Source organism: Phoxinus phoxinus, assembly GCF_949152265.1.
Source record: "Phoxinus phoxinus genome assembly, chromosome: 4".
Classification (NCBI taxonomy): domain Eukaryota; kingdom Metazoa; phylum Chordata; class Actinopteri; order Cypriniformes; family Leuciscidae; genus Phoxinus; species Phoxinus phoxinus.
In genome coordinates, this window is record NC_136879.1 from 14,423,864 (window position 1) to 14,446,633 (window position 22,770).

The 22,770-nt window shown below is 38.8% G+C and overlaps 1 protein-coding gene across 2 annotated transcripts in view; it reads left to right on the forward strand.

Moving 5' to 3' along the window:
• The window catches only part of dscamb (Down syndrome cell adhesion molecule b), a 158,621-nt gene extending 142,743 nt beyond the window's left edge, over positions 1-15,878 (forward strand). The window contains exons 21-33 of one of the 2 annotated variants that reach the window (XM_079609578.1): positions 140-293; positions 1,083-1,200; positions 1,486-1,649; positions 2,172-2,270; positions 2,376-2,564; positions 4,120-4,410; positions 4,936-5,112; positions 5,235-5,265; positions 5,359-5,474; positions 5,904-6,053; positions 7,331-7,528; positions 9,063-9,365; positions 14,828-15,878. In XM_079609578.1, coding sequence (XP_079465704.1) covers positions 140-293; positions 1,083-1,200; positions 1,486-1,649; positions 2,172-2,270; positions 2,376-2,564; positions 4,120-4,410; positions 4,936-5,112; positions 5,235-5,265; positions 5,359-5,474; positions 5,904-6,053; positions 7,331-7,528; positions 9,063-9,365; positions 14,828-15,201 — 2,364 coding nt within the window. In that variant the 3' untranslated portion in view covers positions 15,202-15,878. The remainder of the gene's footprint in view (positions 1-139; positions 294-1,082; positions 1,201-1,485; positions 1,650-2,171; positions 2,271-2,375; positions 2,565-4,119; positions 4,411-4,935; positions 5,113-5,234; positions 5,266-5,358; positions 5,475-5,903; positions 6,054-7,330; positions 7,529-9,062; positions 9,366-14,827) is intronic. The other variant, XM_079609579.1, reaches the window with a different exon arrangement.
• Positions 15,879-22,770: the final 6,892 nt, after the last annotated feature.

Below are 22,770 nucleotides of genomic sequence, written 5' to 3' on the forward strand. Positions count from 1 at the left end.
GTTTTAAACAACATCTTTACAAAATTTAACATTTTGATGTTGGGATTGGACACCAATGTCCTAAATGTAAAAACAACGAAAGAGTGTATTTTTGTTTGTCGTCATTCTTATGAAAGCTTTTCATCGGGTGCCATTACAGGTGATCAGTGAGTTTGAGGCTGCTCCTGATGTTTACTTCCGTCGTTTGACCAACCTGAACCAGAACTGGCAGTACAGCATCTGGGTTGTGGCGGTCACTGCGGCGGGTCGTGGGAATACCAGTGAGATTATCACAGTAGAGCCCCAAGCTAAAGGTACGGAAGACTGGCACATGGCAATCAATCACCCTCTTCACAACTTTATACAAATGCAGCCATATAGAGCTCTACAGGGATGACGTATTGTTGTGAGCCAACCCGTAAGTTTGCATCACTGATTCCCTCAACAAAAACCCAATAGGATTTTCCCATTGGCTTTTGGATTATTGCAAAAAAAAATAGCCCTTCGATCAACAAAAGCTTTAGAATTTTACATGTTTTGTTCAACATGATATCATCACAAATTAACAGAACTGTGAATTTTGAAGCCTAAATACAATTGCCAGAAGTAAAAAACTAAACTTTAAATGAGCTGCACCACGGTCACGTGACTTCAATGTCACCACCATTAAGCTACTTGACACGGTTTCAAGTCTGTGTTTTCCCTGAAAGTTTTAGGTAGCCTGAGTTAATCACAATCCTGCAAAATATTCTGTGAAAGTGGACTAATGAGTAATGTCTTTTCATGTTCAGTGTGATGATGTTTCATTTCCCCAACAAACTCTATAATCCCATTTAACCACTTGTTCAAGGCAAATAAAAGCTTTAAAAAATCACAAGAGGGTATTACTGATGTATTCAATGTCATAGAATTAAAAGAAAATATTGAGTCTGTGTTAACCGTATTACCTTATTTTAGGCAATTAGCCAAAAACCCATTAAAAAAAATAGCCACTAAAATACATCATCCCTGCAGCACTCTGTTGTACCAATAGCAGGAACAAAATGACAGAAGAGTGAGAGGGTTTGAGTCTCCCATTGAAATAGCATTGTTTGTTTCTCAAGCCCCTGCTCGAATCCTGACGTTCAGTGGCACAGTGACCACCCCTTGGATGAGGGACATTGTCCTTCCATGCAAAGCAGTCGGAGACCCTCCTCCAACCATCAAGTGGCTGAAGGGAAAGTATGTTTGATTTAGATGTTATTTACAATTTAAACATGGAAAATTCTTCAACTCCAACCTTTGTTTTAGCCAGACAAAACACACTTGCACTTGCTTAAGAATAAGTCATTTTGTAAATCTTGTCAAAATTCTTTTTCTTTTTTTATTATAAAGTGTTCTAAAGATTTTGGGGGAAATATAATTCATTTTCTACAAATCATGCATGAAACACCTGAATGAAATCATTCTTGCTTATTTGCTTTTTATTTGCTATGAAACCGATATGAAACTGATGTTTTCCTGCAGTAATGGTACACCTGCTCCAGTTTCAATCGATGGTCGTCGCAGCGCTCACAGCAATGGCAGCTTTGTTATTCGTACCATCAAAGCAGAGGATTCTGGGTACTACAGATGTGTTGCCAGCAATAACTGGGGTTCAGATGAGATCATGCTAAATCTTCAGGTCCAAGGTGTGTTTGTGATCAAATAATCAGAATATACTCTGCAGAGAGAGCTTTTTTTGTGTGTATTGAATTATTTACACAGTTTGTGCGATTTTAGTGCTTTTTTTTCAGCAAGTAGCAAGTCAATGCAAAAAAAATAAGGCTAGTAACAGATTTAACTAAGAACACCAAACCACTTTTACACTCATTATAGTTGTACAATGTGAAAACAAATCTGTGAAAAAAGGGGAAAAAATAATGTAGCCAATAAATAGTGAGGGTCACAGTGAAATTTTGTGCTCGAAAAGGTAAATTGTCAATAGTGTCGTGATGTATGAGCACAGCTCTTACAGAAGTCACTTTCAAACCAAGCAGCTTTCTGTTGGGCAACGCTTGCATGAAATCTGCATGTGGAAATCCTTTAAAAATTTCTATTGAAATGAATGGTTTTCTCCCACAGACATTTGGCGAACAGTAGTAAATGTGTCTGCACTTTTAGTGGCTGACAAATGACACTGTTTTTTTGTGTTTACTCTCAAAATATTTCAGTACCTCCGGACCAACCACGCCTCACGGTGACCAAAACCACGACCACCTCCATCACGCTGTTCTGGATCCCTGGAGACAATGGAGGGAGCTCCATCAGAGGTCAGGCTGCACGGATATTTGTGAATAAAGTTTGGCATTTGGGGTTTATTTGTCAAACTGAACACAAGTACTGAGCATAAAGTGGTGTGTTGTTTCTCTGGTCAGGCTACATTCTGCAGTACTCTGAGGATAACAGTGAAGAGTGGGGCAGTTTCTCCATCAGCCCCAGTGAGCGGTCTTACCGTCTTGAGAATCTGAAGTGTGGCACTTGGTACAAATTTACTCTAACTGCACAAAACGCAGTTGGTCCTGGACGCATCAGTGAAATCATTGAGGCTAAAACCCACGGGAAAGGTACAAATCTGTGTAATTTACGTCCTAAGTTAATTATGGCAAACTCTAGAGGCTAAAGTACGTGACTGAATCAGCATTCACTTACAATTCAGTTTGGTTACGTTCAGTTATCAAAGCAATTCATGAGAAATTGTTAAAACCAACAGTTTAGAATGTTTTTCATTAGTGTTCACATACATACTATTTAAACAAGTTGGGAGACCATGCTGAAGGTCAATCCTTTATCATGAATAGCTAAATTTGAGAACACTATTTAAAAATAATAATAATAATGAATAAAAATAATAATAACAAAGCCATGGTTTGCTTTGCTACCTCCTAATTGACTTCCTTAATTTATTCATTATCATTCTGGATTGCATTTTATAAGACAAAAATGTATACACACCCCTGAGCAGGAGATGATTGTATCCATACTTTTGATCTGTTTTCCTGCAATGTGCTTACTTTATCTGCTTTCGGTTTATTTTCAGAAGTGAACTAGCATACACGTCGAAACATAGGCATAGGCGTCAAAGCTAAAAGACATATGCTATGTCTGAAATCTCCCCCTATGCCCATTTATATTGCATTATTTGAGGAGATAGCCATTTGTAGTTGTGTCCAAATCTATAGTGGACATTGAGTCCACTCATTTGATGCTTCCTTTTTAATAGATAAGAACTTTGAGTTCCTTTTTATTAGATATTAGATTGTTTCACTAAGGTTTATACAAGCTAGTAATCAATTGATTATCAAATCCGCAGGCAATAGAAGCAGAACGTCTGACGAAGTCCGTGTCTGATGTTAAAACCGAATGATGACAGACAAGATTCTCTCATTTGGGATTTAATTTTTCAGTCTCAAAACACCAAAACACGCTCACTCAGCACGAGCACAGGCCCGCAAACCCAATTGATCATTTAGCATGATTCACTAAAGGGACATGGTGGTGAAAAAAAATTTGGGGATGTGAATTTTTTTTAATTGAATTAAAATACAAATTTTCCCAGAGAAACTGCTTTCCCTCGCAAACCTTTGGCATTCTCTCGCAAAGATATTTGCGTTCTCTCACAAAACCTGTTGTGAGCTCAGACAAACCCTTCCTGTTTAATGTCCCGCTGGCAGTGTTTCAAACAGCTCTGTACGTTACCAATGGAGCGTTTCATAGTGTTTGAACTTGGACTCGAATATAAAGAAATGCGTTCAGTGAGTGCTTAGGAGTTCGGTAAAGTTGGCAATATATTCACAGATTCGAACACAAGAACTCGTGAGCTAAACGTTGTTAAAACACAATTGACACCTATTTCCAATCATAGTAACATAGACAACGAGCTACAACCACATTTGCTCAATACAAGCTGTATAATATAAATTGATCTCTATGAGCAGGCGGCTGAGAGACAACGTCCGAAGGGACAATTTATTTTTGGTTTCAAGGGATTGTTAATCAGTAGAAGTAACTTCAGATGAAACTCCCTGCTAAATGAAAAGGCCATAGATTATAATTCCTCGAAGTTTGACAGTTTTCTCTAACTTCAGAATTACATAATATCTTTCTTCTCCACATTATCAGAACCACAGTTCGCCAAAGACCATGAGCTTTTCTCAAGTATCAACTCTACCCGTGTGGAGCTCAACCTCATTGGCTGGAACAACGGTGGCTGTCCGATCGACTCCTTCACACTGGAATATCGGCCCGTGGACACTATGAAATGGACCATGGTAAAGCGAGATTCCCTCACCAAGAGCCACATTCTGTACGACCTACAGGAGGCCACCTGGTATGAGCTCCAGATGAGAGTGGGCAACAGCGCAGGGACAGCAGAGAAGAGGGTGCTTTTCGCAACTTTAAACGTGGATGGCAGTGAGTACTAGATCAGAGACTACTCAATTCAGTGTTCGGGAGCAGTTGCTTAAAGTATTTTCTGCTGGTTTATGCTGTTTAGTGTTGATTTGCTGCTGGTCCAAATGGTAAACCAGCATCCCCATGCTGTCCAAAGGCAAAAATGCTGCTTCCTGGTCTGGAAAGTGAATGTGCAAAGAATAAGTCAAACGCCCTTTACAAAATAAACAATTAAATAAAAGGTAAAACACTGATGTCGGACGATTTTGAAGTTGGAGGAGAATCAATGTTTTTCATCCTATCATACATTTTCCGGCTACGCCAGGTTACCGCTTTTAAATGGCATAACTAAGGCATAACTTGTTCAGACAAGGATGCAGCATTTTTGCCTTTGGACAGCATGGCGATGCTGGTTAACCATTTAGACCAGCAGCAAATCAACACTAAACAGCATTAACCAGCAAAAAATGGGCTAAAAAATGAGTAGATATCAAAACTTGGTTATGACCAGACCTTGACCAGAACTACTCAATCTTCTTTCTCCAGGCACAATTGCTCCATTGCCAAAGACTGTGGACCCCAGCCAGGAGAACCGGCAGGGCAATGAAGGACTAAAGATGATGGTCACAATCATATGCATTCTGGTGGCAATCTCTATGGTCTTCATTGTTCTTCTAGTATTGAGGAGGAGGAGAAGAGAGCAGAGACTCAAGAGATTACGAGGTCTGTGGACACATACGACATCTTGCAAACAACATCATAGATCCTTGAGGATACTCCAAAAATGTCTTCTTGTCATCAATGTTTTGCAATTCATATCTTCCTCATTTCTCTTAATTCAACAGATGCAAAGAGCCTAGCAGAGATGCTAATGAGGTAAAGAACTATAGCATTGGCTTGTAAACCAGTGCAGTTGGTCATAAAGTAGTGTGAGTAATTGTTTTCTGTTGTTTGGATGTGTTTCTCCAGTAAAAATGCACGTACACCAGACACCGTGAACAAACAGCAGCAGACTCTGAGGATGCACATCGATATCCCACGTGCTCAGCTACTCATTGAGGAGAGAGACACTATGGAGACAATCGGTAAGAGACCATTATGTTATGTTAGGGGTTTGCCTTTTTCTAACAGACCCCTAACAAACCAAGTATTTAAACATTCTCACATAACTCATCCTGCACTGTTTGTGCAAACATAAATGCAAACATCAACTCTGATGGTTGACCAACTCCTTAAAGGGGTTGTCTTTAGCTCCGGGCGTAACTATGTTTTCTTATTTTCATACTAATCAACATATATGTTGTCTTCTCATTCACATGGTTACTAATTTTTCCACTCTTGCAGTGTATAATTTAGTCTTGATTTCTAAAATGGGAATACAGTGAATGGTTAATGGAGCCATGTGGCTTGTTGAGGAGATAACCAATAACATCCAGCACTCATGTTTATAAGAAAAGGTGTATTGCATGATGGTCTTCTCTGCTTTTATTTACCTGCTTTCCTCTTTCTTTCAGATGACCGCTCCACAGTGCTATTGACGGATAATGACTTTGGAGAAACGTCTAAACAGAAGTCCTCAACCGTCACCCATACAGTGCATTACCAGTCTCTATCTCAGGCCACCGGACCGCTAGTAGACGTGTCTGACGCTAGACCTGGTACAAGTAAGAATTGAACTTGTGGGCTTGGTTCTGTTGATGTCATAAAGTCTCATTAATGCACCCATGTGTGTAGATGATTTCATAGTCACAATCAGTAATAAGAAATGGCATCAACAAACTGACCAAAAGTAGTCTAGCAGATGTAAATAGTATGCAAGATCAGAATTCGTGAATCATAAAATACTATACCATAGGATATACGCAAGGTATTTTTGAATCTGATTGAGAAAGTATTTGGATTCAGTGGTTTACATGGATAAAGTTTCAGGATTGCTATCGTATAGTCTTGAATTGATGTGTAACAGTTTCACACCTCAAACTAATATTAGATTAATGCTTTGTCCTCCTCACCTCATGCCTGTCCGATATCCTGAATAATCATCCTGAATATGGACTCATATTGTGAGTGTGACCTGAAAGAATATTGAGGTTGCCTCTATCCAGTCCTATGATTTAAATAACATGTACAGCACATGAGCAGTTTAATTGAGTTCACAGGAAGTGAATGTTAGAGTAGGTTCCTCTGCTCACTGACGCCTTCAGTGGAGCTGAACTGAAGAGAAGCATTTCTCTGACACTGGTCATGATAACAGTCATTGATTATTCAGGAGGATTCATCAGCGTTGCCTTAAATTAATTATAAATTCACCTTCATGTCCTTCAAACCCATATGACTTTTTCGTGAAATACATAGATAACTCAAGATGACTTAATGTCCCCCTGTAGTCAATAATTGTATCCCTTAAGACTCATATTTGATCACCGAAATGACTAATTAAAATGTTTGTTTTTTTAAAGAGCCTTAAAATAGCTTGGATGTAACTCTACACCCTTGCCTCATTTAGTATAAGCGGATCTATGAATATGCAAATGCAAAGATACTGCATCTTACCCGAGCCTTCCAATAGGCAAATATTTTAATCACCACAATGCTGTGAAAGTGATCAACATTAATATTCAAAATGGTAGGCAAGCGCTGGTTTGTTTATGATTTGTATATCCGCAGTCCTAGTATGTTTCCCTTTATGAATGACGAATATAGACTACTGCCACCTGCTGGTATAGACAACACAGAACATAATGCACAACACAGAACATAATGCTGGTTGGCTGTTGACTTGGTGGGGTTGCTATGGTAAAGTATCATGGTACTGCCATCTGATACCATCACTGCACCATATTATAACCACACGGGCAGAGGATGGAAGGTCAGAGGTTTGGTTCACTTCACATCGGTCACTTTGTACAGTTTTAACAGGTGTATGTCTCTGTTCCCTCAGACCCCACTGCCCGCCGCACCGCTAAAGCAGGTCCCGCCACACGCAGTCGCTACGCCAGCCAGTGGACCCTGAACCGACCACATCCCCCCGTCTCCTCACACACTCTCACCACCGACTGGAGGCTGCCCACACCCCGCGCCACGGGCTCAGTGGACAAAGAGAGCGACAGCTACAGTGTCAGTCCCTCTCAGGACACAGGTAACAGATAGCAGCTTCTGTTAACTTTTAGATCTCAAAACTTCCTCCCCAGTCCAAAAACAGTATGGTTTTTGATGAACATACATATGCATACATATTAAGAGTTAGTTCAACCAAAATGGAAATGTACTTAACCTCACATTGTTCCAAACTTATAAGATTACATTAATCTTTGGAAGACATTTGTAATATCCTCTCATCACATTTGTCCATCCATTATTTTAAGCTTCAAAAAGTTCATAAAGACTTCGTAAAGGTAATGTGTTCGTCATATAAAGCGACAGTGTCTCTTCAGAAGACTTGTATTAAACTGCTCGATTCATGTGGATTACTTGTTTTTCGTGAAATATTTGGCTGCTTGGGTTCTCAACTGGTGGACAAAAAAAGTGAGAGAATACTAAACATTTCCTAATTTGACTTTTGAAGATGAACAAAAGTTGTATGAGTTTGGAACGACATGAGGGTGAACAAGTTTAACAGTTTCTGTCTCACAATGAATTCTGAAATTGAAGCAAACTCACAACCTTAATTTAAATTTTGTTGCTAATTTCACAGGCAAAGCATTAGCCAATCATGTCATTTCCATAGAATAATAGCAAAAAGCTGGCAGAAAAGAAACTTTTTTGGTGCAAGAAACCTTGACTGACATTATCAGTGGGATATATTACCAGAGCTCAAGGTAAAAAAGAAAAAGTTATGATAAGATATGACCCCTTTAACTACTTTGTTTCAGTCGACATTGCTTCAACATCCCGGGCCCTATTTTAACGATCTAGGCGCATGATCTAAAGCGCACAGCTCTAGAGCACTCAGTGCGTGTCTGAATCCACTTTTGCTAGTTTAACGACGGGAAAAATGGTCTTCGCTCCCGGCGCATGGTCTAAAAGGGTTGTCTCTATTCTCTTAATGAGTAATGGGTGTGTATTGGGCGTAACATGCAATAAACCAATCAGAGTCTCATCTCCCATTCGCTCGTGCGCGAGGTTAAAGCACGAAAGCAGACCATCTACGGGACAAGCCGGATTCCACCATATCTTTATGTACACAATATTAATATTTTATATTGTAATCCTTTTATTTTTTATATTTGGCTAGTTTGTGTGCCCTGTGTGTTTAATAAGCAGAGTGTACACGTGTTGTGGACCCGCCTATAGGCACACATTACTAATGCGCCCTTTAAATAACAAAAATATACTGTATATACTAAATATACTGCGCCATTGACTTTAGACCAGGTTTCAGTTGGTCAATAGCGCAGTCTATTTCAGTTTCCTCAAAATAGCAATGCGCCAACAATGCGCCTGAACACACCTCGTTTTCAGACCAGCAGGCCATGGGCGAACAAATTGGCATAAATGCATTTAAACAACGTGGCGCAGGACGTTTAAATGATAACTGCGTTGGGCTGAAACTAGTAAAAAACACTTGTTTCGTGCCTGGCGCTGCATTGCGTCGGGTGTAATAGGGCCCCCAATGTTACCCATGTGGTAAAAAGCTTTGTGATATATAACGACATGTGTATTCTCTCTCACAGATCGAGCTCGCAGCAGTATGGTGTCTACAGAAAGCGCCTCCTCCACGTACGAGGAACTAGCCCGCGCCTACGAACACGCCAAGATGGAGGAACAGCTGCGACACGCTAAGTTCACGATCACAGAATGCTTCATCTCAGACACATCCTCCGAACAGATGACGGCCGGCACCAATGACTACACAGACAGCCTGACGTCCAGCACGCCGTCAGAGTCAGGCATCTGCAGATTCACAGCCTCCCCGCCCAAACCACAGGACGCCAGCCGGGTCATGAATATGGCCGTGCCCAAAGCACACAGACCCGGTAAGGCTACAAACAAGCGCCAACTGCCTAAGCTCGATTTGCGCTTTCAGAAAACCAATTTACTGTATTCTCGCTTGATTTTAAAACTGGGAACGCAAGTCATTTCCACTGTTTTTAGGGTGGAGTTTAATTATCATTCAGTCTCTACTTTTATTAAATATCCCATATCCCAAGCAAAACACTGTTTAAGTTTTTTTACTTTCACAACTGGACATATTTCTGAGTAAAACAGGATATTTAGAATGGAAAAAAGTAGGGTGGGACTCAAATTTATCTATCAGGATTTGATTGGATTGTAAAAAGTGAGTGTTACATACCAGAATGGAGCAAGGTAGTTGAAGAAGAGGGTTACTGAAATGTTAAAGTGCCCCTATTATGCTATTTTAAAGTTTCCTTAAAATAGCATAATAGGAGCAATAGCAAATGGTGAATAGCAAAATATGTTGTTTTGGAGTTTTGGAGTCTCCTACAACAGGCATCAAAGGAAAAAAATATACACAATATACATTTGCACATCACCACATTTTCAATGATTCTCAAACGACTTGTCAGATGAATCAATCTCTCAAAATCCCTATTTTCCGTGAGCTACTCTGCTCTGATTGGCCAGACAGCTCAGTCTGTTGTGATTAGTTTACCACGTACAGCGCCCGCGACGAAAACAAAAACACCCATTGCCATAACAACGTCAGCTCTGCGTGCATGAGACGTCCTACACCGTAATCTAAACACAGTAACAAACTATGATGTCGCTTCGACCATATCAATCCAAGCGTGAGTCCGATGATGAAACACTAGAAGAACTAGTTATTCAACCCGAACCTCCATCGCAAGGACGACTCGATCGTGTGTTTCTCAGTGATACACTACTCAGTTTGAGGTACGTTATGAGATGTTGCAACTGTAATTCCTCACCATCAGCATTAACAACTGCATGTCCATCAACAGAACGATTATTTTACTTGTTCTAATTTATTTACAGAGTATGTTTCTAATATATTGCGATGAACACGTGGAAACTGTATCAATGAACAGAAGTCCAATATGGGCGGGCAATATGTTAATGTTTCGTCTTGACTTCACAACGAAACGGCTTATGTCTCGTTTGAAAAACGATTAATTTCATTGACTCAGAGTCGACTCTTACTTTTGAAAGACAGTAACTTTCAAAAAATAATTTTCAAAAAACTACTGTTGGGGTTTACTATATAGACACACTGTGAACCTTATTGCATATGAATTTGTTGGAGTTACCCTTTCAGACACAACATTTATGGGAGGAGAGTATTTAAATGAATCATGCAAGGTGATTTATTAAGGTTTGAGCTAGTAAATTTACTGGTATTTGCACCATTATTTAACGCCCCAAAAAAGCATGTCTTAAACCAGACGCTAATTTGCGCTGCTCTTGGTATATTGCGTTAGTCGTTATGGGAACGATCCGGTTGCATCTGTGTTTTTTATCACACAAAGTATAATAATATTACACAACATTACTGTTATTACTTTATTTTTGATCAAATAAATGCAGGCTTGGTGAGCATAAGAGACTTCTTCAAATATTAAAAAATGTTTGTATCTATTTACACCAAGTGCAACTACCTTTTGTGGGCAGAGGCCATTTACACTAACTCTGGCCACCATCGTTTGATTTAGCCAGATGAAATTATGAAAGAAATCCTGCTCATAATAGGATCAGTGGTGTGGAGAGTAAGACGGGTGGCGTTTACTTTTGACACGACTGACCCGAGTTCGAATCTGCCTTTTTCCCCATCACGTATCCAATAAAAATTCAGAAAATATTTGGAATAAGTGGAAATAAAGTGCCTAACAGGTGTTTGATAGTGGGAATTAAGTGTTTAGTGGGTAGGGTTATGGGGAGGGCTTTAGGGACAGCATCCATTTATGATTTTAATAAATATAATAATTTACACTGAATATGTTATTATTGTATACTATTTTATAATATACTATAATGCACACGTAATTTACACTTAATGCAAATAAAATACAATTTCCGCTTAGTGTAAATATTGCTATATACTATTAACACTAAGTGTAAATAGTGATAGATCCTATTTAAACAGTGTACATAGCATTTAACACTATTTGCACTTAGTGTAAAGAAAATACTTTTAGTTGCTATTTACACTGTGCGAATATCAAAATTATTCCTAATATTATTATTCTTACAGCTTTTGAGCAGTTGTATGTTTGCGAGTGTGTTTTTCCACATGTTCCTCAGTTTACCTGTTCACCAGTCAGCTGTCACTCTTGCAGTGTGCTATCAATTCCTGTGTTGATGGGTACATGCTTGAAGGCTGTTGTCCAAACACACTGCCATGTTCTTTCCGCATCAATGGGCTTAACGTAGCCTGCGTCTGGGCCACCCAGGGCTGATTTCAGGCCCCAGACGGTTCTTGGGTTACTGATTAGCGTTTAGTGTTACCGTCTCATTGTGAATGTATCTGCCCTATTCCCCCAGACAGGAAGACTTTGGTTAGTGAGAGCACCTGGCATTGTTCCTTAAGGCCAAGTAGGGGCGATCTGCATCCTGTGCTGTAGAGGTATCGTCTGTCTTTACAAAATAGCAGTTTACAATTGGAGACAACTGCAATGGAGACATTGGATGTGATGTAAACTTCAATCACTGGCCTTATTGGAACAAATTTCATATAATACTGCACTCCGCCGTTTTTAGAACGCCCTTTTGTGTGAAATGTGTCTGATCTGTTTAGGATTCACAGTTGGATTGAAAATTCTACTAGTTGTTTAGACAACTAGATGAGGAGGAGATCAATAAAGTACTTTCCTGCCCTATCCTATCAGTCACCTCTGATAACAGATCACTCTAAATTTATGTAAAGCTGCTTTGAAACAATATGTTTTGAGAAAAAGCGCTATACAAATCAATGTGAATTGAAACATTTTATTGAATTGAATTGAATTTAATCCTACCCTACCCTACCCTACCCTAAACCTATTTTATCCAATACAAAGACTATTTTATCCAATCCAAATACTATTCTGTCTAGTCCTGTACTTTCCTGTTTTATGGTGTCAACAGACCTTGAATCCGGAATTTTATTTAGAATTTAGAACACTAATTTAAAAACTAGTTCCTCCATCCATTTTTATTCTAATTTATTACATTGTGGAAAGCAAACCTGATCTTATTCTATCCCAAACCTGTCCTAACCTATCCTATCCTAAACTTAACCTATCATACTCGATTCCACTCTGCTCAAGTCGACTCGACACAACTCTACTCTACTTTACTCTACTCTACACGACTCTACCCTATCATAAACCTAACCTATCATACTCTACTCTACTCGACTCGACACAACTCTACTCTATTTTACTCGACTCGACACAACTCTACCCTATCCTAAACCTAATCTATCATACTCGATTCCACTCTGCTCAACTCGAATCTACTCGACTCTACTCTACACGACTCTACCCTATCATAAACCTAACCTATCATACTCGACTCTACTCTACTCGACTCGACACAACTCTACCCTATCCTAAACCTAATCTATCATACTCGACTCCACTCTGCTCAACTCGAATCTACTCGACTCTACTCTACACGACTCTACCCTATCATAAACCTAACCTATCATACTCGACTCTACTCTACTCAACACGAATCTACTCTACTCTACTCGACTCGACACAACTATACTCTACTTTACTTAACTCGACACAACTCTACCCTATCATAAACCTAGCCTATCATACTCGACTCCACTCTACTCAAGTCGACTCGACTAACCTATCATACTATACTCTAGTCTACTCTACTTGACCCTATCCTAAACCTAACCTTTTATACTCGACTCTACTCTACTCGACTCGACACGACTCTATCCTATCCTAAACTTAGCCTATCATACTCGACTCTTCTCTGCTCGACTCAACATGACACGACTCTATCCTATCCTATCCTAAACCTAACCTATCATACTCTACTCGACTCGACTCCACACGACCCTATCCTAAACCTAACCTATCATACTCGACTCTACTCTACTCTACTCGATACAACTCTACTCTACCCAATGCTAAACCTAACCTATCATACTCTACTCTACTCGACTCGACACGACACGACCCTATCCTAAACCTAACTTATTATACTCGACTGTACTCGACTCGACCCTATCCTAAACCTAACCTATCATGCTCGACTCTACTCTATTCTACTCGACACGACTCTACCCTATCCTAAACCTAACCTATCATACTAGACTCTGCTCGACTCGACACGACTCTATCGTATCCTATCCTAAACTTAACCTATCATACTCGACTCTACTCTATACTATACCCTATCCTAAACCTATCATACTAGATTCTACTCTACTCGACTCGACTTTACCCTATCCTAAACCTAACCTATCATACTCTACTCGACTCGACCCTATCCTAAACCTAACCTATCATACTCGACTCTACCCTACTCTACTCGACACGACTCTACCCTATCCTAAAGCTAAACTTTCATACTCGATTCTACTCTACTCGACACGACTCTACCCTATCCTAAAGCTAAACTTTCATACTCGATTCTACTCTGCTCGACACGACTCTATCCTGTCCTATCCTAAACCCTATCATAAACCTAACCTATCATATTCGAGTCGACTTGACGTGACTCTACCCTATCCTAAACCTAACCTATTATACTCTACTCTAATCGACCCTATCCTAAACCTAACCTTTTATACTCGACTCTACTCTACTCGACACGACTCTACCCTATCCTAAACCTAACCTATCATACTCTACTCTACTCTACTTGACACGACTCTACCCTATCCTAAACCTAACCTATCATACTCTACTCTACTCGACACGACTCTACCCTATCCTAAACCTAACCTATCATACTCGATTCTACTCTGCTCGACTCAACACGACATGACCCTATCCTATCTTATCCTAAACTTAACCTATCATACTCGACTCTACTCTATACTATACCCTAAACCTAACCTATCCTATACCCTAAACCTAACCTATCCTAGTTTAAGCGATCCTACCCTAAAGCAACTCTAATCCGGTCCTGTCCTAACCTTTCCTACTCTGAACATAACCTATTTTACCATAAAATATCTACCTAAACCAAAGCTTCCCTATCCTATTGTAAATCAACCCTATCCTGTCCTGTCTTGTCCAACCATAAACTTAACTTATAGATGCACTAGTAATAATGTTTAATGACGTTTTTGTACACGCGTCGACAGAAAACAACATTGACTAAAGAGTAAACCTTACCTATCCTTTTATGCCCTGTTCTATGTTGTTGATATAGCTTGAACCCAGAACAATCCCTTTAAATACTATTCTCTCCATCCCCCCCCCCCCCCCCCCCTTATTCATCACATTGTGCAAAGCAAAACTGATCTTTGAGCAGTGCTCACACTTACATGACCCTGTCTGTCTCTTAGGAGGTGAGCTGGTCCATCTTCCCCCTTACCTACGTATGGACTTCCTTTTGAACCGGGGAGCGGCCCCCTCAGGTCGGGAGGCCACAGGACAGACTTGTATGGACCCACAGAAGAGCCGATTGGCGAAGCGGCCAGCATTGCTTGCCCCCACACCCTCTGAGACCCCCTCGTCAGCCCTCTCTTCCTCCGGGCCCCCCAGCAGAGAGGCGGTACAGCAGTGGCAGCCGGGAACTGCCTCTACACTGCCACAGCGCGAGCCGGGCGACCTGGCCCAGGCTGCCAAACTCAGCAGCTCCCAGGAGTCGCTGCTAGACTCCAGAGGACACCTGAAACAAAGCAACAACCCCTACGCAAAGTCCTACACACTTGTATAACACAGGACTACAGCTACGGACCACGTTGCACTGTCACGCACACACACAAAACGTGAGGACCCGCTGCAAAGACGAGCGCTTTTCTGATTCAGAGATGAGTCCTGTACATACATTCTGAATTCCTAAAGAAGTGGATAGTTTTCTTTGCATCTGACTTTCTTTCTGTCTTTCTCACTCTCTCTCTCTCTCTCGCTCTCTCTCTGTTTTTTTTTTACACTTTCTTTTTCTATCCTTCTTCTCTTGCCCTCTTTTCTGACTAAGTTGGATTTTTTACGTAATCATTCATTTATTTTAAATACCACCGTTAAGAAGAAGATTGCCAAAATTATTTATTTAAATTGACAGAGGAACTACTTTTGAATTTATATCAAGGATAATTCTATAGTCATTATTATTATTATATAAAAATAGAGAAAAATTATCAAAAAATGGTTTAAAAAGGCGGGGTGTGGTCAGCTCTGCGGGAAGACGTTGCTTTCTTTATCCATGACTCTACTGTTTTGATGAAACGACGAGGTGTGATCGGCAATTTCGTAGCTGTTTATCGCGCCTGTGTATCTGACGATCGCAGAAGACATGGAGGAAGGACAACGAGTCCAACTTGGAGGTTGGACACACGTCCACAGTTTCCAGTCGTCTCAGAATGTTGTGCTTTCTAAGGACTGCATGGGGACCTGAAAATAAAAAAAAATTAATTCCAAGAGATTTTTTTGTCACACTAAGGGAATATATAATGTTGTAATGTATGTTATGACATTATATGTTATAATATATGTTATGATATACATATAAATATAAATATATATAAATATATACATACACATGAAGAAATCACTTTTATTTGTGGATGATACAGGGAGAGAAAAAAAAGATTTGGTAAATAAAGTCCTTAGTCATGTTTGCACACATCTGGTTTGATTAGAAAATTGAAACTGTTGGGTTCTCTTGTCTTTTTTTCCTCTTTTGGAGCTTTTTGTGACGTTTCTGCGTAACGGTAGTTTCATCTGACGAGCTGCAGAGCATGTGTGACACAAAGAGAGAACCGTGGAAGAAACCTAAACGTCTATATGCAGTTTTCTCCAGCAGCTCCTTGAATGAATGGTATCTGATTCACATGTTTGTAGATGGTGTGGCCTGTTTTGTGTAAGACACGCAACAAAGAGAAGATATTTTAATTGAGCAATATGACACTGGATTTACTAATAATTTCGTAATTCTTGGACATCTTGGAGTACTAACAGATATGAATGTATTCAGTAATGCATAATGAAAAATAAACCCGAAGATGATTGACAATAAAGAGACAAACTAATGACACAGTCTCTAAACTATAATTGAAAAACCTGTCTAATGGTGAGAATAGTGAACAGAGAGAATGATGAAAAACGGGACTCTGATATCTAATGCTCTATTTCATGATTCGTTTTTGCCATTCATGTCTTCAGTTGTCAAGCCTGCCTTTCCAATGTCAGTGTAGACATCAGTTTAAATACGCTTGCCTTAAACACAAAGACCAAAATGGTAAATCAAATGACACTTGTCAAGATGACGATGTAAAAATGACCATCAAAAAAATATTCACAAACACCAGGTCAAAATGTTGTGCCCAGGTTACAGGTAATAATCATAACCATTATTTGGTTATGATCATAGATCCCATCCATGATCATAACCAACAGATGGCACTGTGATGTCTTTTGAGATGTTTATGAAGAAGCTCGGACTGCTGCCTGTAGGAGGAGCTCTTCTGTTTGTGTGGATTTCTCTGCAGTCAGCTGAAAACCAGCACATGCAGCCAACATATTCATTTACTCACATTAAAGCAAATCTGATTTTTTTCTTCTTTTTTTTTTATTCCAAATTTTTTATTTATTTTTAATAAATTACTTCCAATAAAGTCAAATGCCTCCTGAAAACAGCAATATATCATGGTTGCTCAGACAAACAACATGAGTCAAACTTACAACTAAAATTGACAAACAGTTTTAATACATAGAATCTGCCGTATAACTCAAGGCATCAGCGCTCAAGGTTTTTACTAGTTCCTTTTTATCTGGAAGCTTCCAACTCCACTCCAAGAACTACAATAAATGTACTTATTTTTTTCAAGTTCTTTCAGTTAAGGTTGACAAAAATGATCACATACACAAATAGTGCATACTAATAGTGTGGTAATGTGTAACAATAGTGTGACTTGAGAAATCTATCATTCAAAATGAACATATTTTGGATGTTACACATTAATTAAATGCCGTAACATTTTGAATTCCCAGAGTTGCTATCCCATAGTAGAACCTTCTTAAAATGATCACAAAAATAAAAAAAAATATTTCATATAACTTCTTTGGCGGAGTTTCCATATTATGGTTAAAAGAAACTAAAGCATGAGTATCTAGAGTATCTGATATACAAATAAATAACTATAACCAAAGGCAGTGTTATCTTGAACTCATAGCTGATGAAATATGGATGAAGACATTCACGATGAAGGCTGATGTTGTTATTACCTGATTTTTTAATGTTTTCATGGATATCTGACAATGATGACAATAGGGACGTAAAAAAAACGTATAAAAGAGGTATTTAAAAAAAATGAACGTAGTGGAAATCTCTCTAAAAAAACACTATCATAAAAAGTTTGGAATTACTATGAAATGTTTATGTTTTTGTAAGATATTGATACCTTTATTCAGCAAGGATGCGTTACATTGTTGAAAAATCACAGTAAAGACATGTATAATGTTACAAATGACTATTTCTATTTCAAATAAATGTTATTCTTCAAACGTTCTGTTCATCAAAGAATCATCTACGTGCAGTAATGACAGCTGTAGACCTCGTGCATCCTCGAGTCTTCACTCAGACTTATTCTCTTGCTGTTGTGCACCTGGGCCGTCCACTTCTCTCTCTGCTGGGTACATCCAGTTTGCTTTCTTCCTTCAAGACAAAAGTGCATGCAATAACCTTCATCTCTCTCAAAAGAACAATATACAGATGAGTTTCTTAGATAAGAAATTTCACTCAATTATAATTTTAACCTGTATTATTAATATTATTATTAATCATATATCATAATCATATATGTCTTAGGAATCTGTGGGACGTTTAGAGGGAGTTATTACAGTTTTTGAAGATTTTCTCATGGTAGCTCCCTTTTTCAAATATACTCAGGACAGTTTATTATTATTTCATGTCATGATTATCTTTAGAACAAATTAAATTTTGACATTTGCCAATGTATCATGTAAGGCCAAATGTATGACGCTATCAGAAGCTAGTAAAGTAACTTTCTTTGAGCTTTCTGCTTAGCAAAACAATCGATTCTGATAGCGTCATATCCATTAGGACTGAATCACATGACTTGTGTGAACATTTGACTTGTCATTACCTGTTAAAATGACCAAATTGAAGGTAATGTGTTTCATTTCAGCCAGCAGATATTGTATTGTACTGCTCATTTAGGCTCTGTAATTATATCTATATAAAAAAAGTATCTTATTTAGTTATTTTTATTTAAGGTTGTTCAAACCACAACCTCTTAATATTGCTCTTTGAATAATATGCTATTTTCAATAGCTCTTTGAACAATATCCGTACACGCGCTGTTCCAGACAGCAACATAGTGTCGGCCCAGATCCGGGCCACATCTGGTACATGTGGATTCAACGCGTACCAAATGTGGGCCGCATCTGGGCCGACACTATTTTGCTGTCTGGGTACGTACCATGAGAAACATTTTCCCTGTAAATATTTCAGAAGTTATTGTCCCATATTTTAGTTTACTGAAACCAATAATTTGTGAATTAATCATTCATTCTATAGTTTTTTGTTTTGTTTTTGTTTTTTGTTTTGTTTTTCATTTCAATGAATGTGAGTTGGTCAAGTGGGTTTGCAAAATGGTCTGAATCGATTGAGAGTCGATTTGTTCGGACTCTCTCACTGAATCATCTGAAGGCAGTCAAACAGACAGTGTAGTTTACTGACTCTACACAGAGAACAAACATTGCTGGATGAAGTGGATATTCACCTGCAAACAACTGAAACAAAAGGCTACTTTTTGAGAGGTAATCTGTGATAATTCTGTGCCATGTAAATAAGCAGCTGCTCACACAGTGCTTTATACTACATATATTTTATATACCCCTTTCTTCAATCAATGGTATATTCCCTGGGTTCTGCACTCTTCAGGAGGCACTCTGAGGAGAGATTGTTTAACAGAGACAATTGTTGTAACACTGTTCCATTGTATGCTTGCAGAAGGCACAAAAAAGGCACTGTCAGTGTTATTATTGGGGCTTTATCCTTTGGTGTTACGAGTAGTCTGCTGCAGATTGGTGCCATGACCCGGATTCAGAGATCAGCGACTACAGATCACTGGGGACCCATTTGTGAGGCCACATCCTGTTACCCTTAAAAAGAGATGACGGTGATGAAGTTGTGAATCAGAAAAAAATACATTATCAGAATTTGTAATGAAAATGCCAGTGCATTGTGACTTTCAGAAAGTGATCTGTCATTTCAGGGTTGTGTTACTTCTGAATGTAATGTCAATAATGAGTAAAATATGGGCAGTTATAGTACTGTTACAGGTATAGTGAGTACCCCACAAACATCAGCTGGGAATATTGCAGGGATAGGACACTAATCTAGAATGATTGAGTATAGGTCCCTAATAGCACTATCCAGACCAGCTGATGGTGAAGGTCGATGAGACGGAGCTGCCCTCAGCCAAGGTCAGCCTGAGGAGTTAAACTCTAGTAGATCAGAGCAGTCATCAGTGTTAGACAGTATTCTGGGTTATTACGTCCAGAAGTTTTTTGGTCCAATAATTAAAACCTCTGGGTTTTTTTTCAAAAATTAAGTAGTGGTCAATTACAAGTCATCCAGTTGTTTAAATCAACTATGCATTCTGTTAATTTTGTGAATTGGTATGTTTCGTCAGGTCGTGAAGAAAAATAGTATCAGCAGCAAAACAGTAAAAACTAACGCCATGCTTCCAAATTATATCTCGGTAACACTTATAAGGTTTCATTAACATTAGTTAACTACATTAATGAACATGAAGTATTAATCAACTGCATTTCTACAGCATTTATTATTGTAACCAAGCCCAGAGAACGACTCATTGTGGTATGACACGGGATTATAAATAACATTACCTTCCAATGGATCCTAATGCTACTAATGTGGTTATTATTTTTACCAATGTGAATGTCTCAGAGGAGCATTATTTATTTGTTTTCTGTAAATTTCACTGTGGATTCTTTGGTAAATCAGTTGCCAGTTTCGTTGCAGGCTTTGCAAACAGACTCGATATGGACTCCATAGAGTCCCCCGACTGGGATCCTAACAAAGTCCCTTGTATGTATAGTTTTTATCAACAAATCTCTTATGTACATTGTATTTGCATTGTTAGTTATGATAAAAGAATTCGTTAGTGTGCCGAAATCAAGTTGCAATGACGAGATCGCTGCTCAACATGTCTGTGATCGGCACATGCTCACCAACTGCAACCTTTAATGCCATAGATCTAAATATAATGCCATAGATCCAAATATGCTATAAACAACACTTTTCACAATAAGTTAACCTTGAGAGTTGTAATAGTAAAAACGTGCTAAAGGTTTTCGAGAGAATTCCACATGTCTCTCTAGCTATTTCATATGCAAGGATGTTAGCCAATCACAGCAGGGGGCGTTTACACTGAAGTCTCACACAGACACGCCCCTTCAAACACAGCGTTCAAATCAGAGGGCTACAATCAGGGAAGGAAAATCCCCTGTTCAGGGATTTTATTTAAAAAAATAAAATAATGTTTTTACAATTATGACCATTTTTGATGTAAAAATCATACTAATATTATAAGTGCACCCCAGGAAACATTTTAAAACATTAAAATAATGCAGTTCATGACCCCTTTAAGATGGGGATCTATGACTTCTGCAAGCATCTCTTCAGCTTAGTCATTATAGGGTCTAACATACTGTACATGACGTTGATTTTGATGATTTAACAAGTTTAGACCATTTTTCCTCTCCTACAGCAAAGAATGAATGGAATTTGTCCTCAGGGGGTCTATAGCATGCCGTCTGACGTGATATTGTAGAAGACGGTTGCATAGTTATCATTTTCTCTCTAATAGTATCAATCTTTCTAAGTAAAGAAATTCATAAAGGAATCTATAATTCAAGTAGTGGTGCCAAAGCAATGTCGAGAGGTGGTAATGAGAATTGCACATGGTGAAGTTGCGGGTCATTTAGGAGTAAATAAAAAGTATAACTGAGTTTTGCGACAGTTCTATTGGCCATGTTTGAAAAATGATATTTCGGCCTTCATTAAAACGTACCATATATGTCAGTTAACAGGGAAACCGAATCAATCTTTGAAACCAGTTCCTCTGTGTCCTATAGCTGTTACAAGCAAGTCCTTTGAGCATCTAATAATCGACTGCGTGGGCCCATTACCTACACATAAATCAGGTAATGTATATTTGCTGACTGTGATGAACTCGATACCCTGTAGCTTATCCTATCAGAAGAATTACCACTAAAGCAGTTGTGAAAGCTTTAACCCAATTCATCTCTATTTTTGGGATACCCAAGATTATTCAGTACGATAAAGGGACTAATTTCACTTCACGTATGTTTGGCCACAGTGTACGTGAAGAGGATCCTCCTCAAAATTTGTTAGAATATGTAAATGGTTTCCGTAGTTGTTTATTTTTAGCTGGAAAAGTGCTCAGAAAAATCTTATCGGAGCGCAGACTAAAATTAAGAAACACTTTGACAAACATACAGAAGGCCGTGTTTTTACACCAGGTGATCAGGTGTTGGTTTACAGTTACCTTCATCTGACTCTCCTTTTTACGCACGATGTGCTGGTCCATACACTCTCTTCCCAATATTAACATTCTTCGTAAAATGACTGACCAAAATGATCAAATTGCAACTCCAGATCAGTGAAATGCTAAATGTAAATTTATGTAAATTTACTTAAGTCTTATCATTCTCTTAAAGGGTTAGTTCACCCAAAAATGAAAATAATGTCATTAATGACTCACCCTCATGTCGTTCTAAGCCCGTAAGACCTCCGTTCATCTTCGGAACACAGTTTAAGATATTTTAGATTTAGTCCGAGAGCTTTCTGTCCGTCCATTGAAACTGTATATACAGTATACTGTCCATGTCCATAAAGGTAATATAAACATCATCAAAGTAGTCCATGTGACATCAGTGGGTTAGTTAGAAGTTTTTGAAGCATCGAAAATACTTTTTGGTCCAAAAATAACACAAAATAAGACTTTATTCAGCATTGTATTCTCTCCCGGGTCTGTTGTCAATCCTTCACAGTTACGCTGCTGACGTAAGACGCTGATGACGTGTTATCTGGTGCGCCCGAGCTTCGTTTATAGACTGAGGGAAACGCACGCTGTAAAAGTGTCTCATCCGCGACATGCATATTTACGCACCATTAAAAAAATGATATCCACGCAAACAATGTAGAATAGCTTGAATATAGCGTGCGTCTCCCTCAGACTGTAAACGAAGCTCGGGCGCACCAGATAACACG